Below are 24,624 nucleotides of genomic sequence, written 5' to 3'. Positions count from 1 at the left end.
TATAATCCCTGGGAATCCAGCCAGTTGGTTAAATCTTACATTTGTTTCCATCATAAGATATCTATATCTATCTATCTATCTATCTATCTACCTACCTACCTACCTATCTATCTATATATCAACTCTTGTAGGTTACCATAGTAGGTGCCTTTGCTGTATGAAGTAGTAAAAAACATGAAAAATAGTATTATACATTCCTGTAGAAAATGAGTGATAATAGTAACTGCATCCTATGAATAATTTTGACTAATATTAAAGAGTGGTTAGTTGCACGAAACTGTATTGATTTTCATATGCTCTTGGAGTTCGTTATAAAAAGATAAATTTGAAATGTAGCCTTTTCATAGTTACTAAACTGTTTTGTTTATTTTTTTAGGTTCTGTTCAAGTCGTAACATGGAATGAACAATACCAGAAGTTGACTACCAGTGATCAAAATGGGCTTATCATTGTTTGGATGTTATATAAAGGTACATTAGGAGAGCTTATTTAATTTCGTACAAATCAGAGTCTGAATTAAAGTATTCGAATGGGAAATAACATCTTTGAAATAGAGCCCTTTCAACCAACACGAAGAATTCATCCTGACTACAAAGGGGCAATATTTCTGGATTTATTGCTGCCTGCTTTTTCCCTTTAACTTCATTTCTTTTGAACTGTGACTTTGCTTAGGAAAGAGGATTAGGTGACTGTTGTTTATCTCCAGAATTAACTTAGACTCTTAGCAGACTAATTTCTGCTTGAGCTCGCTCTTGTCTTTCCAAGTTTCCAATAAGAATTAGTTTCTGTGGGGTCAGTGATAAGTTAAGTAGATTAAAAACACATTTATTAAGAAGTCAGAGGCAATAATTCATTTCCTTTAGTGAGTCAGTTAGCTTTCTTTTCTTTCATGGGTACAGATTTTATCTCAGCTCTGACTGCTGGCTCATAGTTTGTGACTTTTGCCCATGTGAGAGAGCTAGAGAAGGATTAATTTAGGTGCATTACTGCTACCAGAAGAAAAACTCGTACTACAGGCTTTCTTGAGGGCTGTAGCCATCTTTAAATGAAAAGGGTACTTCAGTTCATGTGTGTTGTCTTGAAAATGTTCTAAGTATACCATTTAAAAATTCTTCATTAAAAAATATGCTGTAGTACTGTAGTACACAAATTTATTGTTTTTTTAAAAAGTTTGTGTGTATGTATGTAGAGTGAGTAGAATTGTGAAAATACAAAAGATTAGAATAAACTGTCTTCTTCCAAGATAGGTCTTTTCTGGGCTTCGGTCCTGACTCTAATGATACTCTGCTCTGACGACTTATTCCAAATTACGTGATTATGTGCTTGACTTCAGGCCAGAGTTCCCTGTATAAGAATGTAGTAAAGCCTCTTGAAAAACAAAAACACAACAAAATAGACTGGTGATTTGCCTCACATTTGGTTTTACCTTTAATAAGTTATATCTCGCTTCAACCCTGTGTATAAGAACATTTTTGTCATTCGGCGTTAATGATGTGATATCACTAATTTGATAAGAACTGTTTACATTTTTTTCAAGAAGGCTTAGAGTTTTTACCTAATATGCTTATACTTAATATGCTTATAATTAATCATTGGTGAGTTTATACATGCATGTAAAGCTATTGTGGTTATTCTGTTTTTATCCTTGGTTATTATCTGAAGTGTGTTCAAGTGGGAAAAGTTAGGCTTTGAGAAAAATCATTTGTTTTGGCCCTTCAAAAGCAAATGAAGTTTTATTTTTTAATTGACGGAAAGGAAGAGAGAAAGAAAAAAGATGGCAATTATTATATTTTCTGTTATAATCTTTGAAGCAGTTGTTAGTCAAGGCCTAAGTTGATTTTTCACTTTGTTTATGCAGAATTTGAAGGTTTTATAGTTTGATGTCTCAGGTAGCAGAACACTTTGCAGTTATTTATTATTCCACATTGCATTTTATGGAATGCTTTCAACTCTTACGTACAGTTTAATAGATGTGAAAGTTTGGACTTATAATCTTTTCATTTGTGCAAATAGGCTCCTGGTATGAAGAGATGATCAACAACAGAAATAAGTCGGTGGTTCGAAGTATGAGCTGGAATGCCGACGGACAGAAGATCTGCATTGTGTACGAAGATGGGGCGGTGATAGTCGGCTCGGTGGACGGTAAAGCCTCGTCGCGTGCAGAACCAAGTTCGAGCTTTAGTTGACAGTTTTATCTGTAGAGGTTTAATCTGACTGTCGCATGTTAGCAGTCTGACAGAAAAATAAACATATAAAGAGGAAACAGTCGGTGTATATATAATATGATAACATTTAAGGACCATTTATTTTTAAGTATATTCAAGTAAAAAGTCTAGTCTCTAAAGTGGCAGTGAAAAAAGTGAATTAATTTTTCAGGATTATTTTAATTATTTTAATAATTATATAATTTTTCTTTATACTTATTACACTGTATTATAAATATGTAGGTTTTAGTTTCAAAAAGTACATAGAGATATAACAGTCTCTGGTCGTATTTTTTTAAGTTGAGATAATGACATATGACATTAGTTTCAGGCAAACGACACAATTACTTGATACTGGTATATATTGTGAAATGATCTCCCGATAATTTTTTAATAGAGCTGAGCATGTCATTGTTAGTTGTATTTCATAGCCTTAAACCTATATCTTTCAAATTCGAGTTCATAGGTAACACTGGATTTCTGAAAGTCTGTGCCTTTGAATCTGAAACTCTGTCTATAGAGAAATAATTTATTTTTAAGTCATTTTCATTTTTATGGGTTTTTTTTTTTTTGCGCGTGTGTAACTTTGTGTATTCCACAATTTTTTTTTCCCATAAGTGTTTTTAAAACCTACAAAGTCACAGCTGTAGTTCTAGGCACTAGTTATAACAAAAAAAAACATTTCAGATCTAGATCAGGAGAGATGGATAAGTGACCACACATTACAATGCCTTGTGATAAGTCCTAAGATAGGGAAAATATAGCAACATGTAGAAGAAGTACCTATGTAACCCAGACTTGGAGGGATCAGGGAAGGCATCCTGGAGGAGGTGATATCTACACTGAGGCATTCACTACAAGTAAGTTTTGTGTATAGAATGTGCTATGACTAAGAAATAGCATTTGAAGAAGTCCATAGTGCTTGAACTTAGCCACATTTGGGGTATTGAAACTACTTTGGGAATTGGTATAGTATAATACTAGGGAGAGGAGTTGTATGTGATGAAATTCGATTAGCAGAGGCCAGACTGTAAAGATTGTAAATTACACAAGGAATTTGGGCATAACTTTAACAGCATTGGGAACCCAATGAGAGGTTTTAAGAATGGGAACAATGTGCTCAGATTTGTTCTTTAGAAACATCTTTGTGTCTGCAATGTGAGGAACGGAGAAAAGAATGGAAGGGTACCTGTGTACCAAGTAGGAGATTACTGTGGTAATTCAGGGGAGAGATGGTGGATGGTAGTCTGAATCAGGTAATGACAAGGAAGACGGGATGATACATATTCTAGAGATGCTGAGGAGATGGAGCAGCTGGAACCTAGTATTGACTGGATTGGGGATGAGGGGGTGGGAGTGTCTAGGGTGATATCCAGGTTACTAGCTTTGGCAACTGGATGGGTGATGATGGTACCTTTCATTGTAATAAAGGATGTGAGAGAAAGACTAATTTTGAACATGTCGATTTTGCCATGCCAGGGGAAATTCAAGTAAATATGTTTAGACCATACTTAGACATGTATATCTGCATTTCTGAAATATCTGGGCTGAAGGCATAATTTTAGGAATCGCCAGTGTATGGATGGTAATTTAAATCATTGGAATAGATGAAAAACCATCTACGGGCCATCTGTGGAGTAAGAATCAGCATCATTTGTTGGATGGGCAGAAGAGAATTCCGTAAAGGATACTAAAAAATAGAAGTCTTGGAGGTAAAGGAGTACAGAGATTCATAGAAACCAAGGAGAAAGGAAGGGGTGGCCAATAAAAAAAAAGAAAAGTATCCTTGGATGTAGCAACAGGCCATCAGTAACCTCCATGAAGGCAGTTTTGGTGAAGTTGTGGAGCAGAGGCCAGATTGGGTTGGGTCGAGGATTGAATGGGAGGTGAGGAAGTGGAGACTGTAGGTTTAGGTAACTCAAGAAGTTTGACTGGGAAAAGAATGGTAGAAATAAGGTGGTAGCTAGAGAGGTTGAGGAAGTGTTTTTTGGTTTGTTTGCTTTTACTTGAGGTGGTGCTTTTAAAGAGGAATAGATCTGAATCTGTTTAAATGGTTATACAATCGGGCTTGGAGAGAAGAGTTTAAAGAGAGAGAAAATGTGAATTATCAGCAAAGGGAGATTTTTGCAAAGCTAGGAAGGGATTAGATCAGGGAATGGGTGGGGGGATTAGCCTTAAATGGGTGTCTCCTTGGGGACTTACTCTTTTTTTGTCTTGGGGGCAAAGGAGAAAGGATCGATGTGGATTCAGTTATGTTCAGAATGGGAATGAGGGATCTCTTTTTTGAAAACTTTATTCTTTCCAGAGTAGAAGATGAATTCATGTGCCGATCTGGAGAGAGGTCCTGGGTCAGAGTGTAGAAGAGAAGGGAGAAGGCTGGAAATAGCTGCTCTTTCCAATGTTTACGAGGGCGTGTGGCACATAGAAGTTGCTCAACAAACATTTATTGACTGAATAAATTGATTAAACATGGATGCTGTGAAGAATGAGAGAGCTCTTTAGCGAAACAGATTTTTAGAGCAGTTGGTGGAGAATCATGACCTTGAACTTTTAGTGAAATAATTATGTCATATATTTTGTTTCAGGGAATCGCATTTGGGGTAAAGACCTGAAGGGTATACAGTTATGCCATGTAGCATGGTCTGCAGATAGTAAGATCTTACTCTTTGGAATGGCAAATGGAGAAATACACATTTATGATAATCAAGGGAATTTTATAGTAAGTATATATATATATCCGTATATTTACTAATTTTATTTATGTAGTTTTATATGATTATTTTATATGTTATTCATATATACACACACGTATTTATTTATTATGATGGTTTGTGTAATCAAGAAAGTCTTCAAGTTTTTTCCTAATTGTCTAAAAATTTTTTTTTATTAAAAAAAACTTCTGGGTTGCTTCAAGGTAAATTAAGGCTTTTAGTTCTGATTTTCTGGTAGCTGGAAGAATGTAGGATGATGTGCAGTTTAATCATTGTGTTTTCTAATACCCGAAGCTGAAATTTAGGTGAGATACCAAGAATATTTTTGTAGCAAGCAACTAATGGTTTTTTTTTTAAAAAAGAGTGGAAGACTTTGACAGTAAGGGACAAAAATCAGTTCCTGGGAAGTAGGCAAAATAGAATAGGCTCAGGGAGCATAATCTCAAGAAAAACTCTGGCTTTGTGAGATTTAGCAATGATGGATCTCTGACTTTATAGGCAGTTTTCTTTCTAGTCGAGGTTAGGACAGTGTATAAGAACAAAACCGGAAGTGATAATAGCCAATTTTTATATGACACTTTGCTAATTTCAAAGTACTTTCATATATCTCTTGTCATTTGAGTCTCCTAAAAACTCAGCTTTGTTTTTTTAATTTTTTAATCTTCATTTTACAAATGGAGAAAACAAACTCAGTGATTTGTCCAGCGTTGGTCAACCCGTGAGTGATGGAGCTTGCATCTGAAACCAGATTGTTACATCCTATTTTGAGTGTTCTTTCTACGGTACTCTATTCTCACTGATCTGTTTTTAAATACAGAATATTAACGGAACTGACTTTATTTAGATAAAAATGAAACTGAATTGTTTGGTGAACGTCACTGGGGCGATCAGTATCGCTGGAATTCACTGGTACCATGGCACAGAAGGCTACGTGGAGCCAGATTGCCCCTGCCTCGCTATTTGTTTTGACAATGGGAGGTGCCAAATAATGAGACATGAGAATGACCAAAGTAGGTAATTTTTTTTTTTTGATTGGGAGCATTAAAAAAAAAATTTTTTTTAAAATTGTTTTTAAGATAATCAAGTTCTCCAGGCTAAGTATCCTACCACTGTTGCCTCATTTTTCCTTCTCGACCAGATCCTGTCTTGATCGATACTGGCATGTGCGTCGTGAGCATCCAGTGGAACCACACTGGCAGCGTGCTAGCTGTGGCGGGCTCCCAGAAGGCCGTCGCTCAGGATAAAGATGTCAACATTGTGCAGTTTTACACTCCATTTGGTGAGGTAAATGTGTACAAAATTTTTGTCTTCTTTCTTTCCATTTAAATACGCAGCGAGTAAGGCAGGGGAAAAAAAGGAATGGAGGAAGAGGTATAACTTGTCACATTTGTAAAAGGGACATTTTGTGTAAAAATGATGAACGATATATCACGTGTAGTATTTCTTTGAATAATCCCCATCAGTCTTAGTCGTATTTTATAGTCGTATTTTTTATCATGGAATTTATTTTATAATCTGTACATTTGGAAAACCAGGTATTTCATATAAGAAATCACTACGGAATAGATATTTAGAGTCTTTTCTCTGTGATCTGAATATGTACCTCTCTTCACAGCTGGTTTTTTTAGTGTAGTTTAGCTATTTCAGATTTTTAATGTGATATGTTAAATATTATTATTATAGATATAGGTATTAAACGTACAAATCCGATTCTCCTTCCCCCAAACTTCTAATAGTTTTAATAGAATTATCAATTATTTGAAGAAAATTTATCTTAATAATTAATCTTAAATGATGCTACATTAAAATATAAACATCGTTTTCATATGCATGTTATATTTCTCAGTATTATTAATAAGTTTAATTTCAAAGAGAATTTTCTTGAAGTAGTAGTGGAAAATATCAAATAGGAGAATTAATATATTAGGCATTTTAAGTAATTTAGAAAATGAGAAATTATTAGTAACTAAGCGTAATAAATTTTTACCTATTTTATTTTCTAATTCTAAACTATATTCAGTCCCTTTTGCATATCCTGTTTGTTTTTAGAAATTCAATATAGACTTCAAAAATATGTATTTTTGACTACACAAAAGCCTTCGCCAGTTGTTTTAATATTTTAATATTAATATTTTTAATATATTTTGGTAATAATTTCTGTAAGGATAAGAACTGGTGTCAGCTGATGCTCTTGAATCAGCATCTCACAGTTGCTCTGGAACATAGGGGCGCCCTATACATCTGCTGGGTGTAAAAGCTAAGGAAAAACAAAGGGACAGTTCTCGAAGTTCCTAAATAGTTAAAAATCTGATGTTTATGTCGAAGTTTCTAGCCTCCTTCCTAATTCTCATTCTTTTGGTTATTTTTGTTCATTGCCGTTGTCTTATTTATCATTGTATTATCTGCTTATTTTGTTAGTTCGGCCTTCTCCAACTAGAAAAACATGGATTCTAAAGCCTACTTTGCTTTATCTTGCTAAACAATGTATTTCTTATATGTTAAATTGAAAACTGTAAGTGGTTTTTGGTATAGTTGTCATTGAAGGTATCTAGGTACATTAGTCACTTAATATTTTTTGAATGAGCAAATGTATGGGGCATTTATTTTTGGATCCATGTTATTAAGATAGGGAAGATAACTTGGAAGGAAGGTCTCAAAAGGTTTAAACTTCAGGAAAACCTCAGTGAAGAATGTGCTTTTGATTTGGTGGGATAAGTAAGGCCTACTGGTTTTTGCCGTGGTCCGAGCCATGGGAGGGGATAACGGAGGAAGGGCTTTGCAGTCAGGTTGACGTGCCTTTGGCTTTGAATTCCATTTCTGCCATGTCGTTTCCCTTAGAGAAGGTACTTGAACTCTGAGACTCAGTTTCCTTATTTTCTAAAATCAAGGTAATAAATACCTCTTGGCACTGTTCTAAAAATTAAAGGCGAAAACAACTAACAAACCCCTTCTGCAGCGCTTAGTGAAAGCTTACCGAAAGCTTTCTTTCCTTGCCGCTGCCACCCCCTGGCTGGTTTGCAGAGTTAGGACACGGTCTCATTCTCCTCCTGCCAGTGTGGGTCATTAATACCTGGAGTGCCGTTGTGAGCATCTGCTTGTTCGTTGTAGTTTCACATGGATAGCAAGGACAGGTAGAGTAGACACTCCCAGGTTAAAACTTCTCCTGCATTGCTTTTCCTGGCAAGCAGAGTTTAATTCATTAAATTTGACTTTAGGGCATATCTACTTAACAAGAGATACCAGTGTAATTTATTAAAATTCTTGGGATTCTACTGCTCTGTCAAATAAGCATAGATTAAAAATGTTTTATTTTTATGACCACGTTAAAAAGTCTTTGTATGCAGTTATCTACTCACTAATTTAGCCATAGAATGTAGTATGTTAGTATATGAACAACTTAATTTGAATGCATGATACATTTATTTAATAGATATTTATTGAGTGCTTCTTTACCAAGCGACCTATTAAGACTTAGGGAAATAAATGAGAATGTGATAAAGTTAGTGCTCTCAAGTAGCTCATGGTCTAAATCCTCTGAAACCACAGAGGGAGGGAAGAGGGCAAGAAACAGTACTGAAGGACGGATAGAGGTACCATGGGAGGACGAGGACCAGCAGGGATGGGGCAATGCAGGGCAAGGGAAAGGAGGATTTCAGGCAGAAGGGTTACCATATGGGCCAAAGATATGGAGGCACAGCAGTTCCCTCAGGAGTGAGAATTATGGCTAGATCATGGAGTATAGTTTCGTCTCAGACGAGAAAAGCCATGGTACACTGTGCTAAAGAATGTGCTGGTGGGGAGCTATCGATTTAAAACGTATCAAACATTTTTTAAAGCAGGGTGGGATATAATTGGAGTTGTATTCCAGAAAGATAACGGCGACAGTAGAGTGGAGATTGAATTTGGAGGTAGAGGGTGGGAATGAGGAAAGCGATGACAGGTAAACACTGCTGTCAGGTGGCTGTGACCACAGTTCATTCCGGATGGGGGCAGCTGCGGTGGGGGAAGGATGGGCGTGAAGGCCGAGTTTACTACTACCGTAAGTCAGCGATTCTAAGAGGCGTAATTTTTTACGACTCTAAAATTGAGAACCGTCTTATAGTCAAAGTTGTACTATTTCAATTAGCAATGTTTTTTCTTTTCGTAGTTGTATGTAAACATCAAGATGCATATTTAAATCTCAGGCATCTTAGATTTGATGAAATTCGATAACTGAGTTTTTTGGCTGTAGTTTGTAAATTTCTATCAGATGGATGTTTTTCATAATAAAAATTTAAAGAAAACGATTTTGGAGTAGCAACCTTTCACAAAATACTTTTCATCCCAGTTTTTATCTCTGCGATGTGATTGGTGGTAATTTGTATTTTATTTCACTGTGATACTTTAGGTTAAACATGATTATTTTTTCAGCACCTGGGTACTCTGAAGGTTCCGGGAAAGCAGATGTCTGCCCTATCTTGGGAAGGGGGCGGACTGAAAATTGCACTAGCCGTTGATTCTTTTATATATTTTGCAAATATTCGACCTGATTATAAGGTGAGTATTATGGGCAGTTGCCAAAAAAAGCTGTTTTTTACTAAATAATTCTATTAAAGCTCAAAGTGTAATATATGTTTCTTGCATATATTCATAGCTGCTTTGTTTTGGAAACCAACTGAAAGGAGTTATTTTTTTGTTTTATTTTTTTTCAGTGTGAAGACCTTATGATATTAGAACTAGAAAACTTTTCTAGAATGCTATATGTAATTTAGTAACATTATTCCAATAGTTGGGGCCTCAGCAGGAAACGGATGGCACTCTGAAAGGAGTAATTGAAGAGAGATTGATGGAGGGTTTATTACAGGGGTACGGGCAGGGTTAAGGGAACCAGAAAGAGGCGACAAAGCCAGCACCCAGAGACCAGCAACAGCGGGCTGGAGAAGGAAGTATTGTTCCCGGAATCCGCGGGAGCTGTGGCTGTGCAGGGGGGCCCACCCTGCAGGAGCAGAGACAGCTTTGGGGGTGAATACTTCAGCCCTCTCTCCACCTGCCTGTGCCTTTTATTGGCTGAACCAGAAGGCGAGGTAGCCCAGGGAAAGTCAGCTTCCAGGGCTCAGAGCAGGGTAGAGAAGGGCAGAGAATGGCTCAGAAGGGAACATGAGAGTAAACAGCACAATAACAAATATTTTATCTTACATTTAACATTCGGTCAAAAGCAAGTTCTGAAGTATGAGCTTGATCTGGTAAACTACTGAGAATACTTATTAAAAAAAAAATATATATATATATATACACATTACCTTTTAAAGGACAAAGCTTAGAGAAATGGCTGATTCTAGGGGTAGGCTGGGGAAAAAGCCTGCAGCAACTTGCAGTGCCGGGAAGTAAGGGAGTGCCCAAAGAACACAAGGACGGGGGGGTGCCAAAGGGACAAGGGGACCAGCTTGAAAGAGTTCCCAGTGGCCGAGACTGGAACAACTTGAGCAATAAAATAAATGATGTGACCTTGGATTGTAATCTGAATTACAAAGTCAGTGTCCACGAGTACAAAGTGATATAAAGAAATCATTTAAATAAATAAATGAGGGAGAAGAAATAAACCTTCTTACAGAGCTATTTGAATGTCCTGAGACATCACCCCCTCCAGCAGGTGCGGCATAGTCCCCTGCTCCCTCAACTTGAGCGGGGGTGGCGTTTAGTGACCCACTTCCAAAGAATAGAGTATGGAAAGGGGAAAAATAGAAAGTAACTTAATAGTGGGGGAACCTGGCAAACACTACCTGGTCCAGGTAGCATCGTCAGTGATGATGTCACATGGATATCACATACCCCCTGAAGTGACATGACGAGAAGAGCTCTTCACCTTCGTGCTGGTCTTATTAACCCCAATCCATGCATGAGGAAAAACATCAGACAAACCCAAATTGAGGGACATTCTATAAAATATCTGACCAGTACTCCTCAAAACTGTCAAAAGTCATCAAGAACAGGGAAGGACTGAACACCCGTCACAGCCCAGGGGAGCCTAAGGAGACGTGACGTGACCACTACATATAATGTATCCCAAATGGGATTCTGGAAGAGGAAGAGGACATTAGGGGAAAACTAATGAAATCTAAATGAAGCTTGGAGTCCAGTTAGGAGTGCTTGATCAATGTTGGTTTCTTCATTGTGAGAAATGTACCGTGGTAATGTAAGATGCTAACAGTGTGAGAGCTACAGCTGTCTCACCCCTGACCTCTGGAAAGAGACCGTGTTCACCGAGTCTCCCGATCAGAATGCACTGACCATCTTGTAAAGACGCCACACAAGAGTTTCCGTGCAGAGGACCCAGGCTCCAGCAGTGACCACCACATAATTTTATACAAGAGAAATAAAGTGAATTAAGACTGTTAAAAAAAAAAAAAAAGAAAAAGGACTGTAGGGACCTCTGTAATATCTTTGCAACTTCCATATAAATCTATAATTATTTTAAAGGAAATTTTTTAAAAAAAGTAGTCACAGTATAAAAAGTGACCATGGCTTAGCTTTGAATAGTGAACACAGTCATAATAATGTCAACTGAATATTGACTTATTCAATATTCAATTACATATAAATATGTTGAGAGAATTAGAAGGGAAAGCTCTCAGTGTGTAAGTTCCATAACCAAAACGTAAGTGATATGGAGATAAATACTCAGTTTCAGGTAAAGAGTTGTAAGTGGCTATTCTGGAAGTAAGTTCGGGGGAGGAAATCTGCGTTTTGTTTTTGTTTTAAATAACCTCTGTACTGTATAGTTATTTGACTATAAACTATGTGGGTATGTTATTCTGATAAAAACATAAAAAATGTGGATGGGGGGGCAAAAGGCAAAGCCTCTGTGTTTGGATTTTGCTTGGGGGTCAGAATTTAAACTTTTGACAGGGCTCCCTTTTCCTATTATCCTCTATCCCGCTATTACTGACTGTTGAAAAATCTGAAATTTTCACCACAGAAGCTTAAATCTTACAAATTAAAATAAGGAAAATTAAACAAACTAATTTATTTTTGCAGTAAATTATTAGTTTTATAACTGTTTTACTCTTAGATTTTTTTTGGTCATTTTAATCAGAAAAGGTATTAAGCTGAAAGTTCAGTTCTTTTATCTCCCATTTCTGAAGAATATATTTTGTCAGAACTGATAAACCATATATTTGCAATATTCTAGAGTAAAACATAATGTGATTTTTATTTCTTCATCTTAAATATCTTATCTTTTTCTCTCTTTCTTTTCCTTCTTCTTCCCTCCTTCTTTTTTTCCTAGTGGGGTTATTGCTCAAATACTGTAGTATATGCTTATACCAGACCTGATCGTCCAGAATACTGTGTTATATTTTGGGATACGAAAAACAATGAGAAATACGTTAAGTATGTGAAGAGTCTCATTTCTGTCACTACCTGTGGAGACTTCTGCATTTTGGCCACGAAGGCTGATGAAAATCATCCTCAGGTAGGTGTTCCTTGGCACCTTAAAATTTAGTTGGGTTAACTACTTGAGAGAATTGTGCTGCAGTTACCTACCTTCCCAAGCCTGGCCTCTGTGCTGGCAGGTACAGTGAAGTATTGGTTCTACCGGCCGTGTCTGTCTAGACCTCTGTTTTGGAAAATTATGCGACTCCATTTGTTCCGTGCCCCCTGATTTTTTTTCTCCAATCAGCTAATCCACTGACAGGCATTTCATATGGACTGGTTCAGTACTGAAGCTTTTTGTCTTTGAAATATATTTAAAATAAAACATTCCTTTTCCAAGTTAACATTCCATAAGCAAAAAATGAATATCCAGATGTCTAGTATAATGCTTAAGAAATTATTTAACAATGACCATTATAACACTTTGGATAGCCTTGACTTTGAGAAATATACTCTTATTTAGAGATATATTACTTTAAAAGTAATTGTCTCTTATATGGCAGAAAATAAATAATATGAAGAATGCCTTTTTTAAAAGTATGCTAAAATTTAAATGTTTGCAGAAGCATGAGCATTTTTCAAAAAAGGACTACCGTTGTCTTTGGCTGTGTTATAAATTATTTTATCCCAGTTATTGGTTTGAGTGGCCATTTGAACAGCTACATTTGGCCCTGTTCTCTCCTGAAACTCATTAAAACAACAGTATTATGCAAGGTCTTTTTAAAGAAGTCATAAGCCCATGGGGACCAGAAAAGGAGAGGAAATGGCAACATATTTTTGGAGGTTGGAGGGTAGGTGGATCAGTGGTAATTACCTTAGCAGACCTAAGAAAGCTGAATCCTGCATTGTCAGCGCAGAAAGCAAAGCAGCGACCAGTTTGTGCTACAGAATCCCAAAGAGACACAGGACTTGACGGTACCTGGTAGGAGAAAGAAACAAACAGGAAAGCAATTTGGAAGTACCAAAGATGCAGGAAAGAGGAAACGTTATTAAAAAAAATAAAAGAAAGAGGCGTAAAGAAGCAGTTTCCTAGATCCCCTTCTTTCTACAGAGCCCATGGCAGCTGCCCTTCTACCTGCTAGGGAGAGAGGAGTTTCCTTGCCAGGGAGGTTAAAGAGGCTGCCCCAAAGGGTCCAAGCATAGATAAAGGCAGAGGAAGTCTGAAAACAAGGCAATTCAAAGAAAAGTTGACTATTCGGACTCCCCCAGTTGTCTTTTCCCATTTGGTTCCTAGAACCCTGGCAAATAAACATGTAGCTCCCAGGCAGGAGAGTGACAGAGCTCTCTCTGGAGAATCGTACCAGTTTTAGAGAAAAGATCTCTGCAAGGACTCCTAACGGGAGCCCCCAAAGAAACATCCCTGCCCAATCACTTTACTGCGAAGAGCAGATGAGTGAGGCTCACTCGTGGACAAGCGTTCCCAACAGCTTTCAGTGCCACACTCTTCAGCATAAGCAGATGGACAAGGGTTATCAGACGGTTGAGGAGAGCATCTGCTTTAATGGACAGACGAAGCCAAGTACGAGGAGAAAAGAACTGAGCAGAACGCTTCGAAAGAATCATTTCAAATTATCTTCAGAGAGTTAAGAGAATGTTATTACATGCATAAAACAAGGAAAGGATGCTATGGAAAAAGCAGGTTTTGAAAATTGCAAATATGATAACGATGAAAAATGTGGCAGAAGAATTAGAAGATAAAGATGAAGGAAAACTCTTATAAAGTGGAGCAATAGGACAAGGAAATGGAGACTAGGAGCGAAAAGGTGAGAAAATTAGAGGACCAGTCCTGGCAGTTCAGCATTTCTAAAAAGAGCGAACAGCCAGAAGGAAGAGAGTAACTCTGATAAAAAAAAAAACAAAAAAACAAGGAATTTTTCGTTGAGTTTCTAGATTGAGAGTGTCTAGCTCAGTGAATAAAAATACTTCCACATCAAGGCACATCATTGTGAAATTGTAGCACTCTGGGGTTAAGAAGATTCTACAAGCTTTCAGAGAGGAAAAACAGGCTTCCTAGGATCAGGTATCATTAATGGCATTCTACTCGTCAACAGCATTACTTTGGAGAATTGGATTTCCTACCTTGACTTCCATATCGTAAGCAAAATAATAATTAAAATGAAGATAGAATAAAGACACTTTTAAATGTACAAGATCACCAAAATTTTACCTTCCAAGCTTCCTTATTTTAGAAAGGTACTTCAGGGTATGGTCTACTAAAATGAGGGATCAACTGAGAGAGAGGAAGAAACCTGACAACCTGACGAGGTGAAGAGTGATGCCAACTGACAGTTATGCCTAGGCAGTCGTCAGATGAAAGCAGGTCACACGGTTTCCGAAGAAGTTCAGAATGAAATTCATGGCAGAACCCTTGAGAGGAGGTGTACGTAACTGGGAGGTAACTGGGTACTTAAGTACAGAGATAACCGAACAAAGACAATAATAGAGATAATTACCAACAGGGAAAGCAGAATGTGCTTGAAAGGAGCATAAATCACGATATACTTGACAACTCAGCTCGGAATGGTATTTATATAGTCAGAATGATAAATTCACATTGTTTTTCAAATTAAAACGCTTTTAATTAAAGTCTAATAAATACATCAAATCCTAAATGCCGATCTAACGAAAGTGTAAGTGGAAAGATGGAGAGATGGAAGTGTGTTCCTGTGTGATGAGAGCCACACGGGGGACGTGGGGGTGGAAGGGAGCGACGTACTTATCTTTGGTGGTGGGAACTCAGTAGATAATGCCCCAAATTGAAACGAAACGAAGAAGTAGCATTGTAAACATGTTATTGAGATTCGTGGAGGTAAATATCAAAAGGATGAGTTAAAGGAGCTGAAAGTAATTACTCTAGGGAGCAAGAAATGGGAAGTTAGGGGAGACTTGTATTTTCAGTAAGAAGTCTCATGGAACCATTTGGATCCGTAAACTATGAGCATATAAATGATAAGTAAATTAAATAATACTAAATATTTGTGTGATTTGGTAGCAGTAAGTAAGCTTATTTTAAATAGTGAAAGAATAAATTGATATTTTAGTATAACTTTTATCATTTAGATTGTATTTCTGAAATTAAACTTTTACTTGAGATGCTGAAAAAAGAAAGACAAAGTCTGTCTGTATGTCATAAATAGTACGGAGAGAACTGGCTAATTTGAAATCATGATTCTAATCAGGAAAGCGTCTAAGTCAAATAGTATTCTTAGTACCAGATACAGAAAAGGTGACGAATAGTACGATAAATGAAATGATCTCTTTAGAGTAATCTGATGGATATCAAGCATGCACTATGCTCAGTTACTGTTTCTAACATTAATAATGGATAATTATCTGTGTATGTTCTAACTAATGGGCATTTTAAGTCATTTTCCCTAGAGAGGATTACATTTTTTCTGAGTTAACTGAATCTTTCTGAATTTCTCATGCCATGTCATGCTTCTCATGTCATGCTTCAAAGGAGGAGAACGAGATGGAAACATTTGGTGCAACGGTAAAAAACAAACTCTTATTTACCTGATTGTAGGACAGTGATGAGTTTTGAGGCTATAGGTGATCAGGAATTTTAGAAGTATAAATAATGAAAAGCAGCCAGTGAATTTGTGTTTGTTAAGTGGCCTCAATATTCCATATTGACAAGTCTGCCTTAGTTTAGTTTTAATTCATATTTATTTTTAATGCAGTAGATTATCTATATGTGCTGGTCTTTGATTTAACAATTTTGTCAATTATTTCTCAGGGATACTCAAAAAAGGGATAAGCATGATGTATTAAGCGTTATTTCCTTTATTGTGCATAAGCAGGAGTTCTGATACTTTTTGTTTCATTTGTTCACAGTTTGTGTTAGTTCTTTGTAATTCTATCGGCACACCTTTGGATCCCAAATACATTGATATTGGTAAGGAAATGTTAATATTTATTTCCTCTTTAATCAAGTTTTATTTGTAAAACTCATTAAAAAAACCTAACAGTAGTATTATTAATTAGAATGGCATTTTCCAAAACAAGAATCAACATAATTTCTGGTCTGCCAGATCCAATTTATACCTGGTGTCATGGTATGATTATTAATAATGCTACATTTTACTGTATTAACTGGAAGTATCCTGGTTACTACAATCAATTACAATATTATTCTATCAAAAATTTGTAACAATCTCACAATCTCACAACTGCTATACCGCCATAATTTGTTTCAAATGGGAAATATAATTGTATAGGAATTGGTATGCAACGTAATGATTAGTATGTAATAAACTGAGGATTATAGAAAGAATTTTGCCCTTAAACCACTTTTATTATTAATAAACTGCCTATAAATTCCTTTCTTCCATAAAAATACACTTTAGCTGCTTGTAAAAGTGAGTTTGCTCTTTCCAGAATTTTCTAATGAAATCAGTCCATTAATAGGGACAGTTCTCAAAAATTCCTGACTTTTTGTTTTCAGAAGACATTTGCTTCTTTAGATTTATCATTCCTTGTATCCAACAGCTCTGAAAGTTGCTATTAAAAAATTTCAAATCTTATTCTAAGTATTTTGCTAAAAAACATTATCAAATATTTTGTTACCATTTCACGATAGCTTCAAAAAGTAATGGTTTTCTTTTAAAGTATATAGTAGTTAATTGGATATGGCATTAGAAAAAAATATTAGATTTTAAAAATTGAAACCCATTGAATTATTTTGTGAATCTGAGAACTAGTCTCTCTCTCTCTCTCTTTTCAGATTTCACATTTAGCCTTAACAATAAAATGTTCATGTCTGCCTTCTAAAGTGTTTTACTTTGCTAAGCCCTTTGGGTAATACAAGAAACTGTGAAAAGTATTTACTGGCTTCAGAGATTTTTTACTTTATATTTAGGGTCTTGGTCACTCACTTTTATACCTTAAAATTTTCAACTTCATATCTTATGTTTATTGTTACATAGCTATATTTATATGTTTCTATGTACATATATGTATACACACATGTTAGTCTTTCTCATTAAAGGGATTAGCTTAAAATTATTACAGAGTCGTCACATGAATATTTTCTATTTATTAGAAACATAACAGTCTAAGGGGTGAATTCTGTCAGTCTTCAGATAATATGCTTTTTCTTCTAGTATCAAGTTTTAACATAGAATCATAATGATGATAGGGTTAGCCTCAAATTAATTTTGGTCGCAGGTAGTCTATTTTTTAATAAAGCCAGATGTTAAATCCTTCACCTTTATAAAATGGCAAATGCCTGAGGGCGTGATTATTTGTATTTTTAGTCTTGAAACTTTTTTTTGCAGTCTCGCTGGCTGAAATTTTAACAAACAGTTCTTTCATTGGTCTGCAATAAACTCAGCCAAGACTCAACATTTTTGTTTCATACATATCCTGTAAAATTCCTTTTTTAAAAAGTTTCTATGCCAAGTTTTCATGACTGGAGGCTAAAGCAAATTCTAACTGATATTCTGCTAGAAAGTCTAATTTTTTGTCACTCACTCTTCCTCCTGACAATCTCTATAGAAATTCTCAAAAAGAACTTATACATTGTTATAGTTTACTTTGTGGGACACCGTTGTACTTTATAGTCAGGTTAGGTACCCTTTTCTGTGTTCTTTTGAGCCATCAAAATACCTTTGGTGTGCTTCTATTCAAAGTACTACTTTGCACTGTGATGATTGATTTTCTTGTGTATCTTCCCCATACGATTTTGAGCTTTCTAAAGATCTAAAGATACATTTCTTTATCCTCACTGCCTACTGTGCTTGCCTCATAGCAAGAGTTTGTTGAATGTATGAAAATATTTAAAATATAATCCATTTATTTAGCAAATCATCAATGAGAATTTACTATTTTAGGTATTCTACTGGGTGCCAGGAGTGATAAGAAATTAATTATGACCTTTCCTGTAGGATGTCTAGACAGATAATTAAAATATAGTTAACTCATTGTACCTTGACTCTTACTCCCGTGCTGTGTGCTAAACTGGTCAGTGCTAAGTGTTACGTAAATGGATATCAATGCATAAAGATGTTAGGAACACCTTTTCTACTAAGAATGTTTCATTTGAGCTGAGTTTTGACGGATAAGTATTTCTTCAGGTGATATTTTAAGGCGAGAAAATGGCATTTGCAGAGGAATAAAAAGTGTCTGAAAGGTCCCAGGAGCCCGTGCCGCGGCCCTTTGGGTGGGACCGCGTAGGGGCTTCCTAGCAATGGTCTGTACCACGTGCACTGAGCCTTCCTCGTATTCCAGGGAGAGACGTTGATGGAGACGTTACAGTGCAAATTCAGTTTATCAGCTCTTTCAAGGGCTGAGAAATGAATAAGTGGAAAGTAGGGGAACATAGATGTAAACATTTATTACAGATCTCAGTATTTAAATATTGCAAATGGTTTTTTACTCACATATGATTTCATAGATTGTTTTAAATTGTTTTATATCCTTGGCTAGTAACTACTACCTGTTAGTGTTACAAAGTTATGTTAATGAAAGTATAATTACTTTCTTAAAATTTTTTCCCCAATAATCTTTTTAGATATTTTGAGTTTCATTTTTCAGAAATTGAATAGTTGAGGACTTTTTTTCCCCTCTAAAATAGTCTATCTGTTAAAATTTGGTTTTCTAACTTTTTTTTAGAGGCTTAGTTTTAGGAAACTAAAACTAATTTACTTGGATGGGATACATCTTTTAATAAAGATCTAACATAATTTATGTAGATAGGGTTAGATACCCATGTGAACTTGCTGAAATTACTGCCGTACTGATTGAAAAGAACATGTTTCAGGTATATTTGTATTTGTTTTTGTATTGACTTGTGTATCAGTATATGGTTTTATTGTAAAAACCTACGTGGGTAATACGAGTAAAAACGACAGCAACCACACCTGATATACTAACCTTTCGTGAGAGGCATGTGCCCTCGTGGTTAAGGCCATAGATTCTGGAGCCAGAGTGACCGGGTTTGGGTCCTGGCTCTGCTGCTTTCTACCTGCAACTTCAGAAAGTTATTTAACCGTTCCGTCTTTCAGTTTCTTCATCTGCTAAGTGGGGATAATAATAATGTCTATCTGAATTTGAATCCCCAGTGGTTGTGAGTTAATATGTGTAATATATTAATTATATACTTATATATTTATATGCTATATGTAGTAACTATATAATTATAATTAATACAACTATTATGATGTATGTCTTTCATAATTTTTAAAAAAATTCAGTAAATCTGGGCTTTTAAAATTGTTATTATTAAGCATTTATTCTATGTCAGTCACTATATTATGCTTCATATTTATTCTTTCTTTTAATCTTTAAGGCAGGTCTATAAAGTTGGTACTGTTGTTAGTATTATTATCTTCAATTTATAGTAAGTAAACTAAGGTTCAGAGAGAATATATAATTTAAGTCCATAGAGTTAGCAAATGCCTGAGATTCGAATCTAAGAAGTCTGACTTTTATTGTAAACCACTAACATTTTAATTTTGAATTAATCAGGCTAATGATAAACTCTTGTGATTATTTAGGGTGCGTCAGAAAAAAGGGACGAGTATAATTTATAATTGTAAGTAGATGTTGGTTAGAAAAATGCTTTTATGTGCTCAGGAATATATTTTATTAGAAAGCAGTTATGGTTTGTGAACTTCGCATCAGAGACAGCGTGGAACGGTTACCGGCATCAGAGTCTCCGTGATAGAATTCGCGAAGTACTTAGCAAACGTCCTGTGATCTGCCGAGGGTGGGGTCGGTGAAGCTGAGCGCAGCCTGGGCCCCGCGTGCTGGTTTGTCCCGCTTAGCGTTCCGCACAGGCTTTGCCGCCAAGCCCAGGACCGCCTCCCAACCAGCCCGTGCCCACGGGAAAGGCTTCTGGCTCCCTCTAGAGTTGAGTCATGCTACACATTTTAACTAGAAAAATCTTGACAATTGTAAGGAAAAATAATTTTTAAATACCATTCAACTATACTGAGTTATTTAGCATATAAAAATTCTTGAATTTGAATCCCCAAGTTTTTAGTCTCTTCAGTTAACATCATACCGTAGGTCGAGTTTCTAATTCTTTGTTCGGTTTCTAAGTCTCTTACTGCCTTAAATATTCTTTATTTGGCCTGTGGCAGGAACTCCATAAATGGTAGCTGCTGTTAACACCTGGTACCATTTATGGAGTTCCTGTTGTTCTGGCCATAGAAATGGTGACTGTGCATAATATTTATGAATATAAAAATAAGTTTTGTATCATTTCAATCATGAATTTAGAAATTACGCACTAAAATTGATCTTTTATGAAGTTTTAAAAATATATTTTATGTGAATTTATGTTTAAGTTTATGTTGTTTATTTTTTTATGACTTTGGACAAGTTATTTTACTTCTTTAATTCTCGATTTCTTTATCCATAAGATGGATTTGATGAGAGTATCTATTTCATCAAAGGGTGCACAGTGGGAGCTTAATGAAATGTTCTCTAAGAAATGCAACAGATGAAAAAAAGTTATGTTTAGGAGACGGTTCCTAAATTAGGAAGGAACTTTGGAGAATTTTATTTTCTAAATTAATGAAAAAATAAGACATTTGAGATCAGAGGGAAGGATAAATGCCTGGACCGAGCAATAATGGTAGTGGGGGTAGGAGGAAGGGATGGAATTTTACTTATCCATTCACCAGTTAATGGCCATTAGGGCTGGTTTTACTTTTTGGCTGTTATGTATCAATAATGCTGTTACGAACATTCAGATATGAGTTTTTGTGTGGACATATGTTTTCATCTCTCTTGGGTTTAAACCGAAAAGTGGACTTGCTGGGGGCATGTGTCGTTCTATATTTCGCATTTTGAGGAACTGCTAAGCTGTTTTTCAAAGTGAGTGCAGGACTTTACTTTCCACCCATTTCTTCACATCCTTGCTAGTGCTTGGTTATGGGCTGACTTCGTGATTCCAGCCATCATCGTGGGTGTGAAGTGGTATCTCATTGTGGTTTTGATTTGTATTTGCCTAATGGCTGATGATGTTGAGCATCTTTTCATGTGCTTAGTGGTTATGTACATATCTTTATTGGAGAAATTTCTAGTCACATCCTTTTCCCATTTTTCAATTGGGCTATTTGTCTTTTGAGTTATGGGTTCTTTACATATTCTAGATACAATTCCTTGTCATGTATATGATTTAAAAATATAATCTCCCTTTTGTGGGTTGTCTTTTCACTTTTTTGACGATATCCTTTGAAGCACAGATATTTTTAATTTTGATGAAGTCTAATTTAGCTGCTTTTTCTTTTGTTGCTTATGCTTTCGGTATCATATTTAAAAAACCATTGCCTAACCCAATGTCACAAAGATTTACTCTTATATTTTCTTCTAAGAGTTCTATAGTTATGTCTTTGATTTGTTTTGAGTTAATATTTTATATGGTTCTACAAGCTTTTGACCCTTATCTGATTTTCCAGACTGTGCGTGGGGTATATTATCTGTAAAATGAGGGATTGGACTCAGTGATCACTAAAGTACTTTGCATCACAAACATCCTGTGATTGTGTGGAACTGTAACCTAATTGTCTTAATATTCTTTTAATAGTACCATTATTTGTTGCAATGACCAAAACCCATGTGATAGCAGCATCAAAAGAAGCATTTTATATCTGGCAATATCGTGTGGCAAAGAAGCTCACAGCACTGGAAATTAATCAAATCACGCGGTCTCGAAAGGAAGGGAGAGAAAGGTATATCTTTTGATGCATATTTTTTAGAAGCTCAACCATGTCACGTTTAAATCAGACATAGCTAATTATAAATTGTCATGAGAACTTTAAATTGTTTTAATATAAATAATATTTTCCCATTAATTGGAATACTTTTCAAATGTGTCTGTTTCAATTTATCAAAATAAGAGAGAGGTAAGCATGGTGTAATAAAAGAAAGCCCTTAGAGATAGACTAGACATCTATATTTTTATAAGGAAAAGGCTATTCTCATTCATCTACTCTCACCATATTAGAGGTATAATGCTCTATGGATTGTTCGGTTGAGATCTGAATGTCTAACCAAAGCTTCATTCCTGTGCATTAGTGGAACAGGTCTTTCCAAAAGGGTGGGGTGATTCTAGTGTTGTTCACCCCAGGAGATGCAGGTCCTTAGAGTAGATATGGAGATGCTCTCAGGTAGGACATACTGGTCGCTTGGCTTCTCCCTCTTACCCTGGATCCCAGGGAGTCTGGGTTTGGAACCATTATTAGTAATTGGGGATACAGAGGGCTCTACCACATCGAGACGTCAGGGGCCAGGACAGGGAAGATTCTCTCAAGGTGCAGATGCATTTACTGTATCTCTTTTAGTGATGCTCTATATGGGTTGCCCTTTGTTGTTATTTTAAGCCTTTAAGTAAAGCATTTTGTAGAATGTTTTAACCTAATGATTCTTTAAAAAAAATTTTTTTTAAATTTATTTATAGTGACATTGGTTAATGAAATTCAGTAAGTTTTAGGTGTACAATTCAACAGTAAGGCATACATATATTGCACTGTGTGTTCACCGCCCATAGTTAGATTTCTTTCTGTCACCACATATTTGACCCCTTTTATCCCATCTACCTCCCCCCGCCCCACCTAATGATTCTTAATGAGAGCACAGGCCTGTGTTGGCGGGGTAGGTGGTGGGCAGTCATGTCAGAAATCCCAGGCTGCTTTTTCAAATCATTTTCTCCACATATATTGGGATTTTCATGTAATCTTCCTTTCCCTTTAAGACTCACTCATGTACTAAGATAGGGGACACGTTCTCAGTAAAAGTATTTCGGATATGTGAGTTCACGTGAAAGCAGTAAAAAAACAGTTGAAAAATACTATATCTTGTCTTCTCAGTACTTCTGAAAAACTTAACAGGAAGAATCTCTGGCGTCTTGAGGCCAGTATGTGGCAGTGGTAGCAACAATAAGAGACTTGCGGTTTGTGGAGAGAAGTTACATCTTAGGACAGAGTCGAGGCAGAAAAGTCCAGCCTCTCCATAGAGTGAGTGTCCTCCGAGAGCCAGCTAAAGAGATTCTGGCTTTTGTTTAAATAAAGAAGGCAGCATTTCCTTCTATTTCTGTCTGGGATATATTTACTAGTTTTCACGACTTTGGGCTAGTTCTCTCTGGACCTCAGTTTCCTTATCTGTAAAATACAGTTGCTGTTGGTGATAACAGCCGACATTGAATACTTCTTCCCTGGCAGAAGCTGTGTAAGTCTAGTTAATACTCCTGTTATTCCCGTTTCACAGAGAGGAGGCTGAGACACACAAGCTTAAATTGTTTTCCAAAGGTCACGAGCTGATAAGTAGAGATGGGACATAAAGCCAGTTTATCTGGCTCTGGACCACTGTACTCAATTGGCCTTTCTTATGCTACCTTACTTGTTTTAAGAGAGGAAGGTGGGTCAAATGACCTCTTGAGAGACTTGTTCTGACCTTTGACTTTTATTTTGTGATTACTAAATAGAACTAGTAACTATATACTTAATAGAAATGTACTAAAGTGCAGAAACATGTTACCTCTAAATTGGTACACCCCTCTGTCCTTAATATATTTCTATTAAATTTATTTAACATTTTATCTCCTCGTTACATTGATAAAAGAACAATTATGATTTCAATTTAATGATGACAAAATTTCATTATATTTTAAAGATGAAAATTACCTTGATTTTATAGCTACAATTTCTTGAACCCTTTTCATAGATCAGGCTCAGTGTGAATGTGCTTTACAAACACCATTTTATTTATGGAGAAATTGAGGCTCAGAGAAGTTAAGTAACTTGCCCAGGGCGTCAGGGCTACTCTATGATGTATCTACTCTGTTAAAATATTCACTTTAATATTTTTTCAGCACACATTATAGAGCACCTGACAATATGTGTCACTGTGCTTTGCGCTGGAGATGTAGTCTGACTCCAGGAAACTCACCACCCTCCGGTGGGAGGGACAAGTAGACTAGCAGTGACCCTGTGGTGTGAATTAGTATTACGATGAAGGTATCAGAGAGAAGGTGGAAATCCAGAAGTGGTAGCAGTGTACGCACAGGGAAGGATTTTCACTTCAGAACAAAATTTCCATTAATTAGAGCTTCCCAGGTAAATAGAAGTTTTACCTTTATTAAACACATAGATAGAAGGGCAGTCATGGAGAAACAACGGAGAAATAACAGAGTATTAGAAGTTGCTTCTGACCGATGTTCCTTTGGAAAGTAAGGTAAAGTATCTCTTGGGGCTTATTCATGAATTCATTGAAGGTATGTGGTTCTATGTTCATATGTATTTTTGGCACAGCTTTCATGAATGTGTCAGTTGTATAACTAGTAAACATTTG

At 36.1% G+C, this 24,624-nt stretch overlaps 1 protein-coding gene across 2 annotated transcripts in view; it reads left to right on the top strand.

The window, feature by feature from the left end:
- WDR35 (WD repeat domain 35) overlaps positions 1-24,624 on the top strand; it is a 55,060-nt gene that overhangs the window by 4,668 nt on the left and 25,768 nt on the right. Inside the window, exons 4-13 of one of the 2 annotated variants that reach the window (XM_016144774.2) lie at positions 377-469; positions 2,013-2,141; positions 4,789-4,922; positions 5,759-5,924; positions 6,053-6,198; positions 9,325-9,450; positions 12,179-12,364; positions 15,785-15,817; positions 16,162-16,222; positions 21,863-22,007. In XM_016144774.2, coding sequence (XP_016000260.1) covers positions 377-469; positions 2,013-2,141; positions 4,789-4,922; positions 5,759-5,924; positions 6,053-6,198; positions 9,325-9,450; positions 12,179-12,364; positions 15,785-15,817; positions 16,162-16,222; positions 21,863-22,007 — 1,219 coding nt within the window. The remainder of the gene's footprint in view (positions 1-376; positions 470-2,012; positions 2,142-4,788; positions 4,923-5,758; positions 5,925-6,052; positions 6,199-9,324; positions 9,451-12,178; positions 12,365-15,784; positions 15,818-16,161; positions 16,223-21,862; positions 22,008-24,624) is intronic. The other variant, XM_016144775.2, reaches the window with a different exon arrangement.

Source organism: Rousettus aegyptiacus, unplaced genomic scaffold, assembly GCF_014176215.1.
Source record: "Rousettus aegyptiacus isolate mRouAeg1 unplaced genomic scaffold, mRouAeg1.p scaffold_m13_p_7, whole genome shotgun sequence".
Taxonomy (NCBI): Eukaryota; Metazoa; Chordata; class Mammalia; order Chiroptera; family Pteropodidae; genus Rousettus; species Rousettus aegyptiacus.
This window is presented reverse-complemented; position numbering and strand designations above follow the sequence as displayed.